This window comes from Podarcis erhardii (assembly GCF_964252035.2).
Source record: "Podarcis erhardii genome assembly, chromosome: 2".
NCBI classification, from domain to species: domain Eukaryota; kingdom Metazoa; phylum Chordata; class Lepidosauria; order Squamata; family Lacertidae; genus Podarcis; species Podarcis erhardii.
Window position 1 is genome coordinate 79,435,290 of NC_138498.1, and position 19,291 is coordinate 79,454,580.

Genomic DNA, 19,291 nt, shown 5'->3' on the forward strand with positions numbered 1-19,291 from the left:
ATATCATGGGGCACCTTGTCAAATGCCTTGCTGAAATCAAGGTAGGCTACATCCACTGCGTTCCCTTCATCTACCAGGCTTGTAATTCTGTCAAAAAATGAGATCAGGTTAGTCTGACATGACTTATTTTTCAGAAATCCATGCTGACTATTGATGATCACAGCATTCCTTTCTAGGTGCTCACAGACTGTTTGCTTAATGATCTGCTTCAGAATCTTCCCTGGTATTGATGTCAGACTGACTGGGCGGTAATTATTTGGGTCCTCTCTTTTCCCCTTTTTGAAAATAGGGACAACATTTGCCCTCCTCCAGTCTGCCGGGACTTTGCCTGTTCTCCAGGAATTCTCAAAGATGACTGCCAGTGGTTCTGAGATCACATCTGCCAGTTCTTTTAATACTCTTGGATGCAGTTCATCTGGCCCTGGAGACTTGAATACATCTAAACTAGCCAAGTATTCTTGTACTATCTCCTTACTTATTCTGGGCCGTGTTTCCTCTGCTGAATCATTTGCTCCAAATTCTTCAGGTCGGGCATTGTTTTCTTTATCGGAGAAGACTGAGGCAAAGAAGGCATTGAGGAGTTCAGCCCTTTCTGTGTCCCCTGTTTGCATTTCACCATCTTCTCCTCTGAGTGACCCCACTGTTTCTTTGTTCTTCCTTTTGCTACGAACATACCCATCAAAGCCTTTTTTGTTGCTTTTAACCTCTCTAGCAAGCCTGAGTTCATTCTGTGCTTTAGCTTTTCTGACTTTGTGTCTACACGTGCTGGCTATTTGTTTGAATTCCTCTTTGGTGGTTTCCCCCCTTTTCCATTTTTTGTACACATCCTTTTTTAATCTTAACTCAGTTAAAAGTTCTTTAGATAGCCACCCTGGCTTCTTTAGGCACCTTCCATGTTTCCGTCTCATTGGTATTGCCTGAAGTTGTGCTTTTACTATCTCCCTCTTAACAAACTCCCAGCCATCATGAATTCCCTTTCCTTTTAATATTACTGTCCATGGGATCTCACCCAGCACTTCCCTAAGTTTTATGAAGTCAGCTTTCTTAAAGTCAAGAAATGGAGTCCTAGTATGCTTGGCTGCTCCTTTCCGCTGTATAGTAAACTTCAGAAGAGCATGATCACTCGCGCCTAAAGATGGGAACTGAAGCTCTGTGAGAAGTACCGGTAAATTACTGTTGCATGTCATCCCAATCTCCAAGCAGTGCGAGATTCTAGGAGTTCCAGTCGATGATCCAGGGTTTGGTTTCCTTTGAATGAGGGACAGTGGAGACTGTGATCTTTAGGATATATGGTTTATTTACACCTATATACAACCTGAGCCTATGGTGGAGGGGCTCACAACATTAACATTCCAAGAAGGTTGTGTTTCTCCTATACCCAAATCTTGGATTACAGAATCAGGCATGGATTACAGCATCAGGCATGGCTGTGGCTCTCAGCTGCCCAGCCTGCTTCTAGCTCTCACACACAACTCTGGCTTTTGTATTTCTAACTAACAGACAGTTAAGGGAGCAGAATCCAACCATTTGCTTTCTGGCACATAGCCACTTCCTTTGCTATCTTAATGACCTACACATGAGCCATTACTAAGAAGTTTGTCGGCCTATTCGAGCAATTGAATCCTTGTTAGATCCAGGAATTAGAAGGGCCTCGGGCATGCAGCCTATTCCCAATAATACAGTTCCCATGATTATTTTGGGGAAGCTGGGTGCTTTAAATATGTGGTGTGGATGTGACCAGATATGCTGTTTAAAAAAATAAAAATAAAGCTCCCCTCAAAAATTAGCTTTAAAATGGTAGGGATAGTGGAGTTACATATCATCAACAATATCTAGATCTCTATGGTTGGAGCAGGGGGATGAGAAAGTTTATCAAGCGGAATTGACTATGAAACTAAGAGGAAGAGACGACAACTAATTTAAGGAAGAATGGAAGATGTTTATTGCATATTTACAGAAGCAATGTACACATTAGCAGGGTTTTAAGATTTTGGATTTTACAGGGTTGTAATTTTGTTATGAATGGATAATAGGGATTTTAATAGGTTAAAATTTAACAACAGACATCCAGTATGCTGATAAATAATAGAACCAAGGAAGGGATTAGAGGGAAGTCAATTTGTTTTGCTTTTGTATTGTTGTTGTTTTTATTTTTGTTATTTTTGGAAAATCAATAAAATGCTACTTTAAAAATATATACAAGATTAAGTTTATCAAGCAGTAATACTATACACAATAGGAAAGTCCTATCTTGTCATAGAATCTTAAGAGTTGGAAGGGACCTCAATGATCATCTAGTCCAAGCCCCTGCAATGCAGGAATCTCAGCTAAAGCATCCATGACAGGTGGCCATCCAACCTCTGCTTAAAGACCTCCAAGGAAGGAGAGTCCACCAGGTCTCATGGGAGTCTGTTCCACTGCTGAACAGCTCTTACTTTCAGAAAGTTTTTCCAGATGTTTAGTTGGATTCTCCTTTCTTGTAACTTGAAGCCATTGGTTCAAGTCCTAGCCTCCAGAAGAGGAGAAAACAAGCATGCTCCCTCTTCTGTGTGACAGCCCTTAAGATATGTGAAGATGGCTATCATATCTCCTCTCACTCTCCTCTTTTCCAGACTAAACATACCTAGCTCCTTCAAGCGCTCCTCATAAGGCTTGTCAGTTGCCAAAGAATCCACACAGCAGCCTATGCCAAAAAGCAGACTCCTCCAATAAGCAAATGTAAGAAGTGCTGGTTTTGTTTTTCAAATACCTTTCAACCAGCACTCATTTTGCCCTACAGTGCACATTGTTCCTTAACCGACATGGTTGAACAGGTTGATGTGGAGAAAGAAGAGGGAACTCCCTTGGGAAATGGAGGATTCTTAAACTTAGCTGTCACCTTTCAAAAACAAGGTCTGCCACTTCTGCCACGGAACAAGAGGAAGCGGGGAGAGAAGAGGAGCATGAACACTGATGCTGCCATTCTTATACACCCAGTACTTAAGAGCAGACACACTATCCCATGGGTAGGCAACCTAAGGCCCAGGGGCTCGATCCAGCCCAATCACCTTTAAAATCCGGCCCACGGACAGTCCAGGAATCAGCGTGTTTTTACATGTGTAGAATGTGTGCTTTTATTTAAAATGCATCTCTGGGTTATTTGTGTGGCAAAAGAATTTGTTCATTTTTATGTACGCCACAACAGCAGCAAGAATACTCATCACAAAGTATTGGAATATACAAGATTTACCCCCCAGGGAAGAATGGCAGATAAAGCTGATGGACTATATGGAACTGGCTGAGATGACTGGCAGAATCCGAGACCAAGGAGAAGAGTTGGTGGAAGAAGAGTGGAAGAAATTTAAAGTTTATCTTCAGAAATATTGTAAAATTAAGGAATGTTAGAAAGATGTTGGGGGGGGGAATTATGTGGTTTTAGCAGAAAGGATATAAAGGATTAAGTAAAAATGAATTGGTGAAAGAGAGAAGGTAAAATTATAATATGTTAAGATAAATTATTAGGATAAAAACAAAGTTGGAAGGATTTGCTGGAATATTTAATTGAATTAGAATACAAAAATGAGAGGCGTGAGGAAGTCAAGGAAATAAGTGAATGTAAATAAGTGAGTTAAAGGTTTGACTTGTTTTTTTAATCTCTTTTTTCTTTTTTCTGATGATATGTATTGGTTTTTTCTTCTTCTTTGATTGTCTTCTTTTCTTTTTCTTTTTGTAACCTTTAAAATCTTAATAAAAAATTATTTTTTTAAAAAAAGAATTTGTTCATTTTTTTTCAAAATGTAGTCCGCCCCCCCCCAAAGTCTGAGGGACAGTGGACCGGCCCCCTGCTGAAAACGTTTGCTGACCCCTGCGCTATCCTATCTACATTCATGCAGGAGCAAAGCCCACATAGCAGGCGTGTCCAGGATTGACATAGTCTGGGGCACTTTGGAAAAATCTACAACAGAATCCCACACTTCTCAGGCGCAAACCCCACTTTCTTCAACGGGGGCTTATCGTCAGGTGAATAGGCTCTGGGGTCGCAGCCTACAGTCTTCAGCCACCAAGTGAGTGGCCCTTTCCAGGGTGCCCCCCGCCCAAGCGCTTGGGAATCAACTTCCGACTGGGGCAGGGGGAGGAGTTCCGACTTCTTAACATTATTCCCAGCACCAAGGTAGAAAGATTTACACAGCGCATGCGTTTTCTTTCCCCCCCCGCCCCCTTACGCGTTGCCGATTGGTTGCGTAGTTTTCGATTCGCCCTATTGCCACAGCGCAACGAGCCAACCTTACGACGTTCCTTTATATAGACCTCCGGTTCCCAATCACAGCGCGAAGAGTCTGCCATATGCGGGGAAACGATAGCTGGGATTAGTGCAAGAACCGAAGAACGACACCCTGAACGTTAGAGGCTTCCTTGCTAGGGTAGGACTTTGGGAGAAACAGCTAAAGAGAGAGACTCACTCAGTGAGCAGCACTGCCTAGATAAGCATGATGATGGCCATTTTATTTTAAAGTCTGAATTTAAGGCTGCTCCTCTTCTACTCTAGCTTCACACTTGGAGGACGCGAGTAAGAACCGGAAGTGATGGTTCCATGGCACGCCTCGTTTTATTTTTGCCTCTTTGGAAGCAAGAGGCCTTTCCTCCTTCCGAGGCGGAGGAGCCCTTTCTGCATGTGCGGCGGGGGAAGAGCCGCTTGCATCCTTTCCGCTGCTCGGGTTCAGTTCGCTGCTAGTGGCCAGAGAGGTGCTTTGGTTAACCTTCTTTGCAAGAGGGAAGAAGAGCCAGCCAGCCAGCCAGTTAACTCCGAGCTTTGTGCCGGGAGCTGACAAGAGCTTTTTCTCCCTCCCATTTATTTGTCTCTTAGTCGCGTGGCAGAACTGGGGCTTGGCTGTGCATCCATCCGCTTCACACCCACTGTGTTTGAAAAGGCTGTAAAAAGTGGGGGGGGGGGGGAGACCCTCAAGCCTTCATGGTGGAAAGCCTCCCACCCCAGTGCAGCAAGGGGGCTAGGCAGAACTGCCCCTCTTTTTGGGTGGGGGGGGGATGCCCCAGTTAAGGGAAAGGAGCTGTGAATGTGCAGAGAGTCATTATGATATGGTTGAAATTCCTGCATTGCAGGGGCTCGGACTAGATGACCCACGGGGTCCCTTCTACACAAACTACACAAACCCTCCCACTTCCAGAGCCCTCTCGTTGGGTGTGCTTGTACCAGGAGGGTGTCCCTAGTGTACAGTGTCCCTCTTTGCCTCAGGAATGGGAGAGAGGGACTCAAACATCCTGGGATCCTTCTATGTCCTCTCTTTCTCTCTCTCTCTCTCCCCAAGTCGAAAGGGGCCACTGCTTTCTTTTGCTGGTAATTTTTATTGTATACTTTAGAGGAGGCATTATTTTGCTGAGCAGGTGCTCAGCATGCATGCCACTTTCCCACTTTAAAAAAGCCTCTCTGGGTGATTTACAAGGTAACTGAAACCATCAAGAGAACAAATAACGTATTTTAAATTTCTGCACAGTTTTTGAACTAAATTAGCACAATAAAAACCTAGAGTTGGCCAATCTCAGAAATATGGCAGAGCCAGATAAGTCTTCAACATCTCTAAAAATTTCAGTGGAGTGGGTCTCTCTTGGGAGAGAATTATATAATTTTATTAATAATAATAATTATGATATAATATAAAGGCACCACCACAAAAAGGCAGGTCAGTCATGCCCCAATTGGTGATGGTGGAGGCACTGGCACCCAAAGAAGTGTGTCTCCTGCTAATTATTCAGGAAGGGGAAAATAATGGAAGACAGTAATTCTTTATGCAGCATGCCAAAATGTACTTTACCCAAAAGCTCTCTTTGTGTGATAACATCTTTTTGTGTGTTTGGGTAAAGGGAAGGCAGGAGATGGAGCTTAAACTACCGTCACTTTTGGGGACTGCCAGTCCCTGTTGAGAAGAACTATCAAGGTACCCCGTGCCAGAAAATATTTTTCAGTGTTTTAAAACAACTAAATGAATACACAAAGAAAGCTCAAGAAAATGAGTTAAGACACTTGGTACAGAAGAGAGTGCAAACACTCCCAGAGTCTTTCCCAAATACGTGTGTTGTAATTTTGTTTGGTTTTAGCACTTTGAGTTCCTGATAAAATACTACTGTCATATTCTACCCTTTCAGTATTCCTTCTCTTAGAGTCTTCCAATGTGTTAAGCCTTTTTGGCCTGTGTAACCCAAGGTGAATAGTTTACAAGACCAGGTTTCACTGCTCACCAAGAAGTAACCCCAGTAAATTGTCTTGCGTTAATCTGGAATAACAGATGGGAAGAGGCTGTTTCTGCAGGAATATTAAAACCATGAATCCTATGAGTTACTGTGTATGTTTGAGAATCAAGGCGTGAGTATATATATTTCCAGAAAGAGTTTGAGTTGGTGTCCTGAAATCAATTGTTCTGACCAATTCAAGGGAAAGAATGTTACTTTAATGGTTCATCAAGTATACCTAATAAGTGTCTGACTTTAAAAAATATTTCACAAGTTTTTCTTCCCTTTCTGTTCTTTGTCCTAGATGACTGTTGTTAAAGTAGAAGGATAATACAAAATGGCAGAAGCAATTTTCCATCCCCCAAGAAGGAAGAGAAGAGTATATGAATCATATAATTCTCCATTTCCTATTTCTTCCACTGGAGAAGGGATTTACGGAAGAGATTTCCAAATATGCCAGGCTGAAATTATAAATAACAATGTAATTGTGAAGAATCCTGAAGATATAGAACACCTATATAGTATGGTATTCTTGACTTTTGTTTATCTGTCTAATGCATGACACTTCTGACATTGAAAAGATTCACCTTAGTTGCCAAGACAATGGATTTTTAAAGATGTAATTAATATTCTGAACCAAATAATTGTCAGTCTAGTTAAAATACTGTGTATGTGTGAAGGTGTGAGGTGGGGAGGTGACGAGAACCAGCTCGCCATCCGTAAATAATCAGTCTCACGCCAAGATGCATTGCAGAAGTCTGGCCGCAGCTCTCCTTAGAAGCTGCTGCTGCCCCAACCTTTATTGTGTGTCCAGAAAAGATACAAATTCAAGGAGAGAGCTTTGCCTCAGTCAGCAGATAAAAGACAATACAATACATTAGTCTCATGTTCTCACACCAGACCACGTATTTGATCATGTTATACTACGTGGACCAATCATTGGATGGCATGAGCTGTCCACGCGCTGCTCATGCTTCCAAGCAATGCTTTCTGCTATGAGATCACCCTTACAATAATAATCTTTTGCCCATGCTCTTATGGACAAATGACCATATTCCCACAGGGAGGGGCAAATCAGTCAAATAATCACATGGGTCCTGTATTTCTATCTGGAATGGTTGAGAAGGCATCAACAGCAAAATAAGGTTTATGTTCATGAGCACTATACTGTACTGGATTGTGTGTTTCATAGAAACTCGCTAGTGTGTCCTTCTCTTTTAAAGCCATCCCTCCTGGTGGCCCTCAATACATTTTGTGGGAATGAATTCAATAGCTTTTAAGCACTATATGCATATTTACGGTATTTTGCCTGTCCTGAATCTTCCAACACTCAGCTTCATTGGAAGTCCACAAGTTCCTGTTATGAGAGGCGGAGAAAACCTTTTCCTAATCCACTTTCTCCACACTACATAGAAGATAACTTGTCTTCAGCATCCGAGTAACTGCGCTCAGAGAGCTTGTGTTTATTGACTGACTTCCATACATGCTGGAAGCTTTCTAGTTTAAAAAGATACGACAGTGTGTGTGATCAGTAACGCAAAGAATATCAAATGCACAACTGTGGAACTGTTGGTAACACAGATGTCTCATTTTTCTAGGGATTTTTTGGGAAAGGTATTCTTTCCAGAAGTCGGCCAGAATACAACATTTCAGATCCTATGTTGGTTGCTAAGTGGCAAGGTAAGCTAGTCTGAAATTGAATTAAAGGCATAAAGTGTGCATAATGAACTCTTTTGATTGGCTCAATTTTTGGTCCTTAAACCCTTAAGGGCCTGGAAAACAGCATTTGCTTTTTTAAAAAAAATATTTTTATTAAAATTTTAAAAGTTACATAAGTAATAAAAAAGATAACAGAAAAACACCCAATTAAACCAAAAAAGAAAGCAATACATAAAAATGGAAAACAGCATTTGCAGACACAATATTGGAGCAAATCTTGTTTGGATTCCTCTTATGCAGAGAGGGTCTGCAGGTATTTTAGTATGAATGCATTATTTGAAGCAAAATCCAAACTCTCAGTTTGGATAGCTTGGGGAGGTGGGGGGAACAGGGGAGAAAAAATGGCCCATAGATGTCTCTCCATCACTTCCACTAGTGGAGATAAGCGCTGCTGATGGGGCAGGGAGCGAGGCTGTGCCACAACGGCTACCCAAGTTCCACCCTAGTGAATGGAAAGCTACCAGGGCTAACAGCTTTAGATCCAAAGTTGCATGGATTCCCTAAGGGGTCCCATACTTAGTTACCTTGTCGATGCCAGCCTGGAGCTGCCGCACACAAAAAGGGGAAATCTCCTTTCAGCCTTCTGCCCAGAAAGCAGCAGGACTTTGAATGTGGAGGTAGATCTGCTGATCCACTCCACTTTGCTGCTCCCAGCCGGGGTTTGGGTTGCCCTGTGTATTAACTTTCCAATACTTTGAATATTTGTGCGGAATCAATAGTTAACAATTCTGCTTTTATTGCAGATGTCGGGTTAAACATGCCGATAATCTCATCGAAAAAGTAAGTGCAGCTCCCCCACCCCTTTTTTTTTCTGTGTCTGAAGCTTGAAGTGCAGTTCCTTGGTACCAGGGAGGTTTGACTGGCACCTTCATTATACACCTTTGGGTGCCAAGCGAAGATGTTCCTCTTTAACCAGGCCTTGGGCTGATTGACATCCGATGCCCTTTTAAATCTGTTGTGGAAGGGAGGGGGTGTTATTGGTTTGTTTTTGTTTCTATTTTTGTTATGTACTTTGTGTTTTCTATATTGGATTTGATATCCCGCTTTATCACTACCCAAAGGAGTCTCAAAGTGGCCAACAATCTCCTTTCCCTTCCTCCCCCACAACAAACACTCTGTGAGGTGAGTGGGGCTGAGAGACTTCAAAGAAGTGTGACTAGCCCAAGGTCACCCAGCAGCTGCATGTGGAGGAGCGGAGACGCGAACCCGGTTCCCCAGATTACGAGACTACCGCTCTTAACCACTACACCACACTGGCTCTGTGCTGTGAACTGCCCTGAGATCTATGGGGCATAGGGCTGTATACAAACTTAATAATTATAATAATAATCAATAGTGAAATTGAAGTTTATTAGCGGTGGCTAATGTGGTGCTTGAGGGTGCACATGGGTCTGCAGGGGGCTTTCCTGGCACATGTAGGGGCCCCTCCCCTTGCTGAAATTAAGCGCAAAAGAATCATTATTGTGTAGCCAACAGAAAAGGTCCTGGTGTGTGCTTGGTTGCAGGGTGTTTTATGTGGTGCTAAAAACAGTTTCTCCCATGTGCAAGTGTGTCCGCAGGCCTCGGAAAGATTGGCAACCCCTGATTTAAGTACTAGCATTCCAAAAGCGAGAAATGGGAGGCAAAGTTTAATAATAATAATAATAATAATAATAATAATAATAATAATTAATAATAATAATTTATTATTTATACCCCGCCCATCTGGCTGGGCCTCCCCAGCCACTCTGGGCGGCTTCCATGGAAACCAAAAATACAGTAAAATATCACACGTTAAAAACTTCCCTGAACAGGGCTGCCTTAAGATGTCTTCTGAATGTCAGGTAGTTGTTTATCGCTTTGACATCTGCTGGAAGGGCGTTCCACAGGGCGGGCGCACTACCGAGAAGGCCCTCTGCCTGGTTCCCTGTAGCTTTGCTTCTCGCAATGAGGGAACCGCCAGAAGGCCCTCGGCGCTGGACCTCATCCGGGCAGAATGATGGGGGTAGAGACGCTCCTTCAGGTATACTGGACCGAGGCCGTTTAGGGCTTTAAAGGTCAGCGCCAACACTTTGAATTGTGCTCGGAAACGTGAAAATAAATAAATAATCTTGTCTGCAAAACAAACAAATAAATTTGAGATATAATTAATAAGCTGGCTACTTCAAATCTTCTGTGTTTCCTTTTTTTATTCCAGATACCAGCGTCATGTAGAATGGGCTAAAAGCCTCATGCGGGAGCAAGGACTGGATGACTTCACAGTTGATGCAACCATTTTGAATTATACGCAGCCCATTAATCTGAGAGAAGTTGAGCAAAATAGTGAGGCTGAGGAGACCATCAAGATGGAGACAGCTGAGGATGAGTCAAAGCATGTAGTGACTTCTTCTGAAACAAATGGGGATAAAGTAGCTGGCCTGGAAGGTGATCCATTTTTTGACCGACTAGCCGAGAATGACTCTAATGAATCAGATGTAACAGGATCTAAAGCTTTAGCTGAAAGCCACTTGGCAAAACTGTGTTCAGTCACTGTGCATCACATCTGCAAGCCAGAAGATTGTATTAATCAAGACAATAATGATGAGTTTGTGTTAGTTGAAGAAGAAGAAGAATCAAATTTATGTGTGAAAAAAGAGGTAAGAAACCACACATAAGGTCACAAATTAGCCCATTGCTGTTAACTTTTGTTAACAAATTATTAAAATAACATTTTGCCTTTTCAGCGACATATATTTGAAAAAGGCATTAGGTGTCATCTGCTGAAAGAAATCATTCAGCTGATCTGCATCAGCAAAGTGTCATTTGAAAGCCATTATGGCATTTATGCAGTAATGGCAGGTCAGTTTAAAAAGCAACTTGTGAATCTTGGAATTTCACTTCTAAGGTTCTCCTGCCCATGCCACATTGGGAAATGGGAGAAGATAAGCCAATGCCATCAAATGAGGTGTGCTAAGCAGAGAGAGAAAAATTTTCAGGAATGAAGAGGCATGTCAGAAGGAGATTTTATGGGAGAAAAGGAATATGAAGTATCTTGCTGGCAGGCTCTCGGCTAGGTAAATAGCTTAGAGTTGTGACTGCGTCTTTGTAACTTTGGTTTGCTACTTTTCTTGCAGTTAGTCAAAAAAGAAAGGTTAGTGTGCAGAAGGAATCCATTTAGGATCTTAGAATATTTGCAACTCAGTCTAGAAGAGGTAAGTTTGGAAGACTGTCATACTTAGTAATTTGCCAATGTAAATATATAACTTTGGTATTTGCATGGTTTTTGTTTTTAAGAAAGTGTGGATAAATTTTGGAAGAGGAAAAATTATAAATTCAGTCTTGCAGAATTCTGATATGATTGGCCTTTCCAGGTGCATTTGTACTACTGGTCACTAGAGCAGCCACATGATATTGCCCACCACTTGTTTCCAGTTGGATTCATATTTAATATGGCTCATAATTCTGATAAATTGTGATAGCTGCTATGGCTGTTGCAGGTCCTTTTTGACTCCTTTTGAGTCCCAGGCATTCCTTGATGGTCCTTAGGACGTCACTGCCCAAGTCCCTCCTCGCTGCACAAATGATCATTTGTACCTCTCCTTTCATTTAGGAAAACTTGTTGCCTGCCATATCCCCCCCCCTTTCTTCAGCTGTCCACTCCTCTTATCTAGCACTAATGTACACACTTCCTGGTGGTGATTTTTCTTTCTTTTAAGGACTGCTTCCATCCCAAGGCTAAGCTCTTTTCCCTTCTGTTGCTAGAATTGACAACACGAAGAATGAAAGTCATATTCTAGTGAAGGGTTTTCCCTCTCTCAAAAGATCCTGAATAATCTTGTTGCTCTTGCTCAGTTCCTGGAATTTACTTAGAATAAACTCTTGAAGGATTGTGCTCATTGGGTAAATGGATTGCAGCAAAATCTTTTGTTTGTCTACTTAGAAGCAATCATGTAAATGACTGCAACCTTGGATGTAAATGGGAGGGCTTTTATTATTATTATTTGAGGATTCAGCAATCCTGTTTGTACTGATGAGAACTTAGCTCCTATTATTTGACGAAAAGTATGATTGCGTGAGCAAATGCATCGTTTGACTTTTCCCACTTCCCTTCCCACCACCCTACCCTTGATATGCAAAACATGTTGGTGCCACTACTCTGTAATAATGTATATAACATAACATACATGAAATAATTCTAATTACTGTTGTTGTTTTTTAGGCCTTTTTCTTGGTCTATGCTCTGGGATGTTTAAGTATTTATTACAATGAGGTAAGATGGTGCCTTTACTCAGTACAATACAAATCTTTATTACGGTCATAGACCAGCATAAAAGGGTAGGATACAGTCATTTGAAATCTGAAAAGCATTTTGGAAAGCTAAAAGGTATTAAAACAGAAGGTGAATATAAAAGAAGCTAAAAGAAGGGATAGGAGGATTGGACAGTTGTGGAAGAGCTTAAAAGGCTGATTTATAAAACACTTTAACTATTAATTCATGGAGCACTCTGATATGTTCCTTAAATCTGGTTTGTGGCACAGGTCATCCTCCGATGGATTTTGAGCACTGCTGTGCAGAATCTAGCAACATTGTATGTTGAAGCAGGATTGGAGAGCGGCAGGGAGGTATAGAATTGCCCTGTGCGCCCTGGGTACTTATGAAGTAGTGGGGAAATCAGGCTAATACGAATGTCTCTGTAATACAGGCACTGGAGAAGGACATGCTCTACCATTTCTATTTGTCCCGAGTCACAGGGACATTGTCTCCCGGGTAGTTAATCTTCCTGTATCGACCTTCAATGACAGCTGAGGGGAAGGCATGACATCGAGCCAGGGTAAAAGCCCTTCGGTGTTTAGGGACTTCAAGTTTAGTTAGATATTCCATAGGGGAGACAAAGTACCTGGTGGATTCCTTGGCAGTAAAAGTTAAGAGTCCTGGCTAGATCCAGTTGGTGGCCAGATCCAATTGGGTGCCTTTAGTCTGTCGTAGTAAGCTGTGTGTGAGTTAACCTGTTGCGTGTGTTGCTTGTTAGCATAAAACAACAATCACTTTGTAATAGTTTCCAAGGCAACTTGCACCATGGGTAATTTTTCCTTCTCGTATAATCTTATGTTCTCTGCATAAATGTAGACAGTCTTTTGTTACAATTCTGCATTAGTTGCGTATGCCCTTTGAACTCTGTGGGTTTTAATTCCCTGTGAACATGCATAGCATTGGCTTGTAAGTTCCATTCATTTTAGGGGGCTTAAATGGGTATAACAGAGATCAGGATTTTGTATAATGCGATGAGAATAAAGCTTTATCCTAAACTTTTTCTGCATTGTGTAGTTGAGTATACCGTTTGGTGTTCCATTTCTGACTGCTGAGTTCCCTAGACTAGATGCCCTGGAACCTATTTTTAATAGCTTTAGCTACACCGCAGTTCAAAAGCTAGATGGCATTTATGCTTAGACTTGCATGACAAACTTCACATTTGGCTTCTGTCCTCTTTGTGCCTTCTCCCAACTTGAATAAAAGATAAAATACGCTGCTCTAGAAGTGGCTAAGATTGTTGACTCAGCTGCCAATAATAGTAGGTTGCTTTTGTACACTGTAATTATAGGAAAGCATCTGGTTGTGTTTTTAGGCACCTTTATCTATTCTGAAGCTATGGGAAGTTTTTAGCGAAGCACAACCCAAATTTAAGGCTACATACATGGCATATCACTACTTCCGTAGTAAAGGATGGGTCCCTAAAGTTGGCCTGAAATATGGGACTGACCTCTGTGAGTATTTTCCTTTCATTGATTATAGTTTGCAGTAGAGGCTGGTGCACACAATGCGGATCCAGTGGTGATGCACTGTCCCCTCCCATTTCCACAAGGAGAGGTTTTCCAACTCATGGCCTGCAAGCACAGGCCATAAGTCGGGGATGGTGCAGTCAATTCCCAGGTAAGACCTGGGGACCAATTTTGACCTGCATGCGTTTGATGTTAGACATGCAGGCTATAATTCATCTGTGCCATCCTCATAGTGATGTGCAGAAGCAAGAAAGTGTGCTGGAAAGAGGGGTGGGCAGGTACTTTCACATTCCCCCTCCACATGATCACTAGATTGCTATCACCCAGACCGACCCATAGATAGCCTTTATGATATTGTTTCCCCTGTTACTTGATAACAAAGACCACTGGACCAAATATGGTTAGTGCAGATTGCAGAACGTAAGAGAGGCTACACACTGGAACTGTGTGATGAAATGGATATTGCAATGATGAAAGCTGGTGGAGTTTTGTGGAGTGGGGGATTGGCTCAGCTAATCGTCTCACAGTGCAGAAAGTTATTTTTTGTCAGCCTGCTCCCCAGCTTAAATAGGCTATTGCTCATTGTCTGGTTCGTTTGTGCAAATGTGCTGCCCGTTCATTTGACTGTAGCTTCCTTGAATCTTGAGTGCTAATGTCTTGGTGTTCCCATTCTTTGTTGCCTTGTTTGAATAATAGATGTGCACACAGCAGTATTTTTTTAAAGAAATGTTTAATTGATGGCCTGCTGTCATCTGTAGGAGGGAAAAGCTTTTTACCATAGGCAAGGAAGAGTCTGGTAATCTCCTGGGGGTGTTTATTGTCTTGTGGAGCACATTTAATATACAGAGCTCTTTACAGTCTTTTCTCAGTTCATCTCTTCCAGTTGCCCTTCAGGCCTATGAGCATGGGGAGTGAGACCCCAGCCATTTACCTGGTGGGGATTTACCTCCCATAACCTACCCTCACCACCTCCTTTCTAAGAGGAACAGACCCAGCAAGGTATTTGCTTGCCTGAGCATGCAAAAAGATTAATTACATCACTGTCCTTCTCTGAACGCAAATGATGATAAAAGAATGCAACATTTTAAGCAATTAGTTTTCCCAATAAAAGAATGTTTCACTTCTCTTTTAGTCTGGGGGACCAACTTGCTGTTAATTACTATGGTAATCCCTTGGCAGCATCAACTGTGGTGCATTAGTTACTGCTCCAGATTCCTCTTGTTCCACATTCAGTCTTTTGAGTGGAGCCAGTATGCTTTGGTTCCCAGGACCATAGAACCATAGAGTTGGAAGAGACCACAAGGGCCATCGAGTCCAACCCCCTGCCAAGCAGGAAACACCATCAGAGCACTCCTGACATATGGTTGTCAAGCCTCTGCTTAAAGAATTGGCAGCTCTCTGAGTAAATAGCTCTGCACATTAGGTCCCCAAATGCTGTTCATGCAGCTGTGACCTCCTCTGCATGTGTTTTCCTAGACTGAGAACCTCATCTAGGAGCAGGTGCAACCTTGGTAAGATTGTTGGCAAGCAAGGGAGCAGCCGGAGGCTGGATTTAACCCATCTCTCTTTGAATAGATCACTCTGTGGCTGTTTTTAGATCCTTATGTGTTATGTTTGCTAGTTGACTTGGAGTGACATGTGGGGGGGTTTTTTCCCTGAAGGTGGCACTGTACAAGTAGTTAAAATATCTTTATTCCCAGTTACCTGATTAGGATTTTTATTTATTGTGATCAGCTTCAGCTCCCAACTGCAGTTAGAATAAAAACAAACAACCCTGATCCTATTATATTATGGTTTAGATTTTCAAAGCTGAGTAATGGGAAAGCCATGTGTCCCACATTAACATGATTCAAAATGAAGAAAGCATGATTATTTCTAGTAAGCGCTTGTTTTGTTTCTTTTCTTCCCATTGCAGTGTTGTATCGAAAAGGTCCTCCTTTTTACCATGCCAGGTATAGCATTCAGATTTGGATATTATAGACAGACAGATATGCTTAAGTGTTATGCTTAATTCCTGCATCATTAGCACTGAAGGAAACATGATTGCATTGGGAAGGGACAGGAGATTGACATTTTTAATAAGCACTCTGGGGTACAAAGCAAGTTTGAGTACAAGTTTTCCTTAGTGGACTGATAAGATATCTAACAGAGTGACTCTGGAAAGGTGCTTTGAGTTTGGGTAACTGGATGGAGGGCTAGACAAAATAGCCTGCAAGGTGGCTGTATCTTTTGCTAAATGGTACACTCTAAAAGTATGAGAAATACACTTGTTGCTCTTTTTGTTCACTCTGCTAAAGTGAAGCTTCAACTCTTAAGTAAATTTTAGCTGAGGACTAGTGGACTATACCTAGTTTTTAAATGCCAGTTTCACTCCAGCATCCTAAAAAAGTTTCACTTTGCTTTGTCTTCCAGTTACTCTGTCATTGTGGAATTAGTTAACAGTGACTTTGAAGGGTCACCACACAGACCTTTCAGCTGGAAGTCTTTGTCTGGGTTGAACAGGACTACAGCAAATGTTTCCAAGGTAACACATAGACTCAACTAAGCATTTCAAAGCTACAAGGAAAAGCCTTGTGGAGCAAAGGAAAGGTGCTACGGTGGGGGCACAAAAAGAGATAATGTGAAGTTGTCAATTATAACCATAAATGAGATACTGATCAATTGCAGTTTGATTTGATTGATCCTCCATGTGTGTGACCTATCCTGGGTTCAGCTGTGTTTCTTAGTGTCCCCAAAGCCGCTTCAAGTATAGTCGTACCTTGGAAGTCGAAAGGAATTGGTTCTGGAAGTCCATTCAACTACCAAAAGGTTTGGAAACCAAAGTGCAGCTTCTGATTGGCTGCAGGAAGCTGGACGTTCAGTTTCCAAAAATAGTTCGCAAACCGGAACAGTCACTTCCAGGTTCGCAGCGTTTGGGAGCCAAAACATTCGAGAACTAAGCTGTTCGAAAACCAAGGTACGACTGTATTTGTATGGGGAACTCTTACATTCTGGGTCATCTGCACCTTTTCTTATTCAGTGGTAGCCACTGATAAGAGACAGTTCAGGGAACTTCCCAAGTTTCAGGGAAGAGAGAAGAAACGCCCAGTTCCAGTAATCAGGGTGCCTTAAGCCCTATGTGCACTTATCTCAAAGTAAGGCCCAAAAAACATAATGGGACTTATTTCCAACTAGAGAGGTGGAAGTAAGATTGCACAGTTAGTGTACATACATACTGAATTTCAAATTTCTAGCTTATGGGGAAGTACTTTAGATATTTCAAGGCAAGCACATTCAAATTTCCATTTTAACACTTATCTAGTAGCTGGGATGTGTTGGAATACTTGCTTATCAGTTCTCAACTTTTTATCTGAAACCTTACACATTTTAGTAATCTATCTAGAACACACTTATTTTATTTTATTTTGTCCTACACAGCATTCTTTAAATGGGTATAACCCCCATTATACACACTGGGAAGGGTACTTTTCTGGAAACATGCAACAGAGTAATAAGAACTGGAGATAAAGTACTTATGCCTAGTACTTCTGATTAGAGTTGCACATATATACAGAGTCAGGTCTCTCATCGCTGCAATTTCTTGTGAAATTTCACTTCACAAACTCAAGTTTGAGGCTCTTTGGAGCTTCCCCCAATACAGCAAAAAGAATTGCCGTAGGTAGGAATACAAATTGTCTCCACTGAAGCTTTCCACAAATGAACCCTGGTCTTAGAATCGGGGAGCAAGCAAGTGACCTGTACATAGCTATCCAATTGCAGACCACACCCAATGGGATTGTGGTTGGATGACAATTTGAACCCAGATCTCCTTGACCCACGTTCAGCGTTATATTCATTGAAGCACACTTTTTGCCTAATTACCACTACAGGTGTAAAGAGCAAATCTTGCACTACATGAATTTCGTTCGTTTTTAATGGATTTTTTTTAACCACCAGGAACTCATGTTCTGCTATTTGATTCAGCCATCTGATATGACTGCAAAAGAAATGTTGTCACCAGAATGTCTCAAAAGAATTAAAGTTCAGGTATGCAAGTCCTGCTCTGATTTGTTCTCTGAAGCCACTGACTGCCTTAAGGCATCCAGTTCTCTGGACAGAATGTAGACAATATTTTAATAATTTATTTTGTAATATTTGAACCTTTCCTAATTCAGTAGATCTGTGTAGTAACTAGAGCTGGGTATACTATACATGGCAATCTGATTTGAGAACCTAGACTTAATATCTGGGAATGCAGTAAAAATATTTTTGCTTGTGCCTGAATTGTTAGTAATTGTTGAGCAATTGATTGTTCAGGCTAATTTATATATCTCAAAAGAGCAGAACGAGATACATCATTTGCCTAACTTATAAGGCTCCTTCCTATAGATGTTACAGGAGCAATGAGGCATCTAGTTACATTGATGTACTTTCTATGCCATTTCAGTAGCAGGTGAATTACTCTTAGAAAAAGTAGTAATAAGAAGTAAGGCTCTAGTGTGGTCATAATCCTAGAAAACAGTACAACATAATGCCTAGGATTTGAAGTTTCTAATCCGACACTCCCAAGGGAACTTCGGGCTCCTGGATCTTGAACATCAGCCCGCTATGCCACATAATACACCTCTTTCACTGATATGGGAAAGACAGGTGAAAAACCAAAATCATATTGTACATGGCTCAGGTCTTGGCATACTGAAAACAGGTGTGCTGACATAGAATCATAGAACTGCAGAGTTAGGAGGGATCTCGAGTGTTCTCTAGTCCAAACACCTGCAATGCAGGAATCTCCATGACAGATAGCCACCCAGCCCCTGCTCAACAACCACCCGTGAGGCCACCACCTTCCGAGGGAGTCAGTTCCATTATGGAACAGCTCTTCCCGCCACAAGGTCTTCCTGGTATTTAGTCAGAATCTCCTTTCTTGAGTTAGGGTTAGAAATGTGTCAAAACAATAGAGACCAAAGTTTTTTTGTTTTTCCATTGGTTGTGTGTGAGTGATTGAGGGATAAGGACAAACAAGGTGAATGGGACTGGGGGTGCTTCTGTGGTGGACATGCCTGTACGTTGTTGAGCTGCTGCCTTATCCCAGTGGGAAGCCAAAAGAGCACTTCTGCTACAGTTAAATCATACAGGGTTAACTAGGGACAAGATCAGTGAACATACTTTTTTTCCATTTATACCTTTTTAGTCGTCAATAATCAATGACTTTTTTTTAGGAATTGATTTTAAACCGTTGGGTCTCATCCCATGAGCGCAGTGAACAAGAAGAGCTGTGATAAAATGGATTGCGGAAACATGACAACAAAGTAAATAAAATGTCAAATGTTTACTCTTGTAGAGCTGTCTGTGCATGTTGCATTACACACACACACACACACACACACACACACACACACACACACACACAGAGAGAGAGAGAGAGAGTTTTTGTTTTGTTTTTAAATTAAAACCTAGATGGATACTGACAGATATTCTCTGAATCCCCAAAATGTATTTTCTGTAGTTAAGTTTTTACCTCTATCTTCAGTACATTTTATTTTATTGCTATGGCTAGTGGCTGATGCAAATAAGATTCTTCTTCTCCTGAATCTATTTTGTCCATGGAGAACATTAAATTTGTGTTCTTGGTCCA

General features: G+C 41.6%; 1 protein-coding gene across 7 annotated transcripts; it reads left to right on the forward strand.

Annotated features, from left to right (window-relative positions):
- The first annotated feature begins 4,575 nt into the window (after positions 1–4,575).
- TSEN2 (tRNA splicing endonuclease subunit 2) lies at positions 4,576–18,986 on the forward strand. Of its 7 annotated transcripts, XM_081848359.1 has the most exons (13): positions 4,600–4,722; positions 6,139–6,246; positions 6,527–6,748; positions 7,821–7,902; positions 8,685–8,721; positions 10,118–10,556; positions 11,034–11,111; positions 12,119–12,169; positions 13,524–13,662; positions 15,593–15,629; positions 16,090–16,201; positions 17,614–17,703; positions 18,876–18,986. In XM_081848359.1, exons 3-13 carry the CDS (start codon positions 6,560–6,562, stop codon positions 18,933–18,935), a joined length of 1,314 nt encoding a protein of 437 aa, XP_081704485.1. In that variant the 5' UTR covers positions 4,600–4,722; positions 6,139–6,246; positions 6,527–6,559; the 3' UTR covers positions 18,936–18,986. The 7 variants fall into 7 exon arrangements, with proteins under 7 accessions (XP_081704484.1, XP_081704488.1, XP_081704489.1 ...); XM_081848358.1 differs by lacking the exon at positions 6,139–6,246 and having other exon boundaries at positions 4,576–4,722; XM_081848362.1 differs by lacking the exon at positions 6,139–6,246 and having other exon boundaries at positions 4,576–4,722; positions 6,527–6,703.
- Positions 18,987–19,291: the final 305 nt, after the last annotated feature.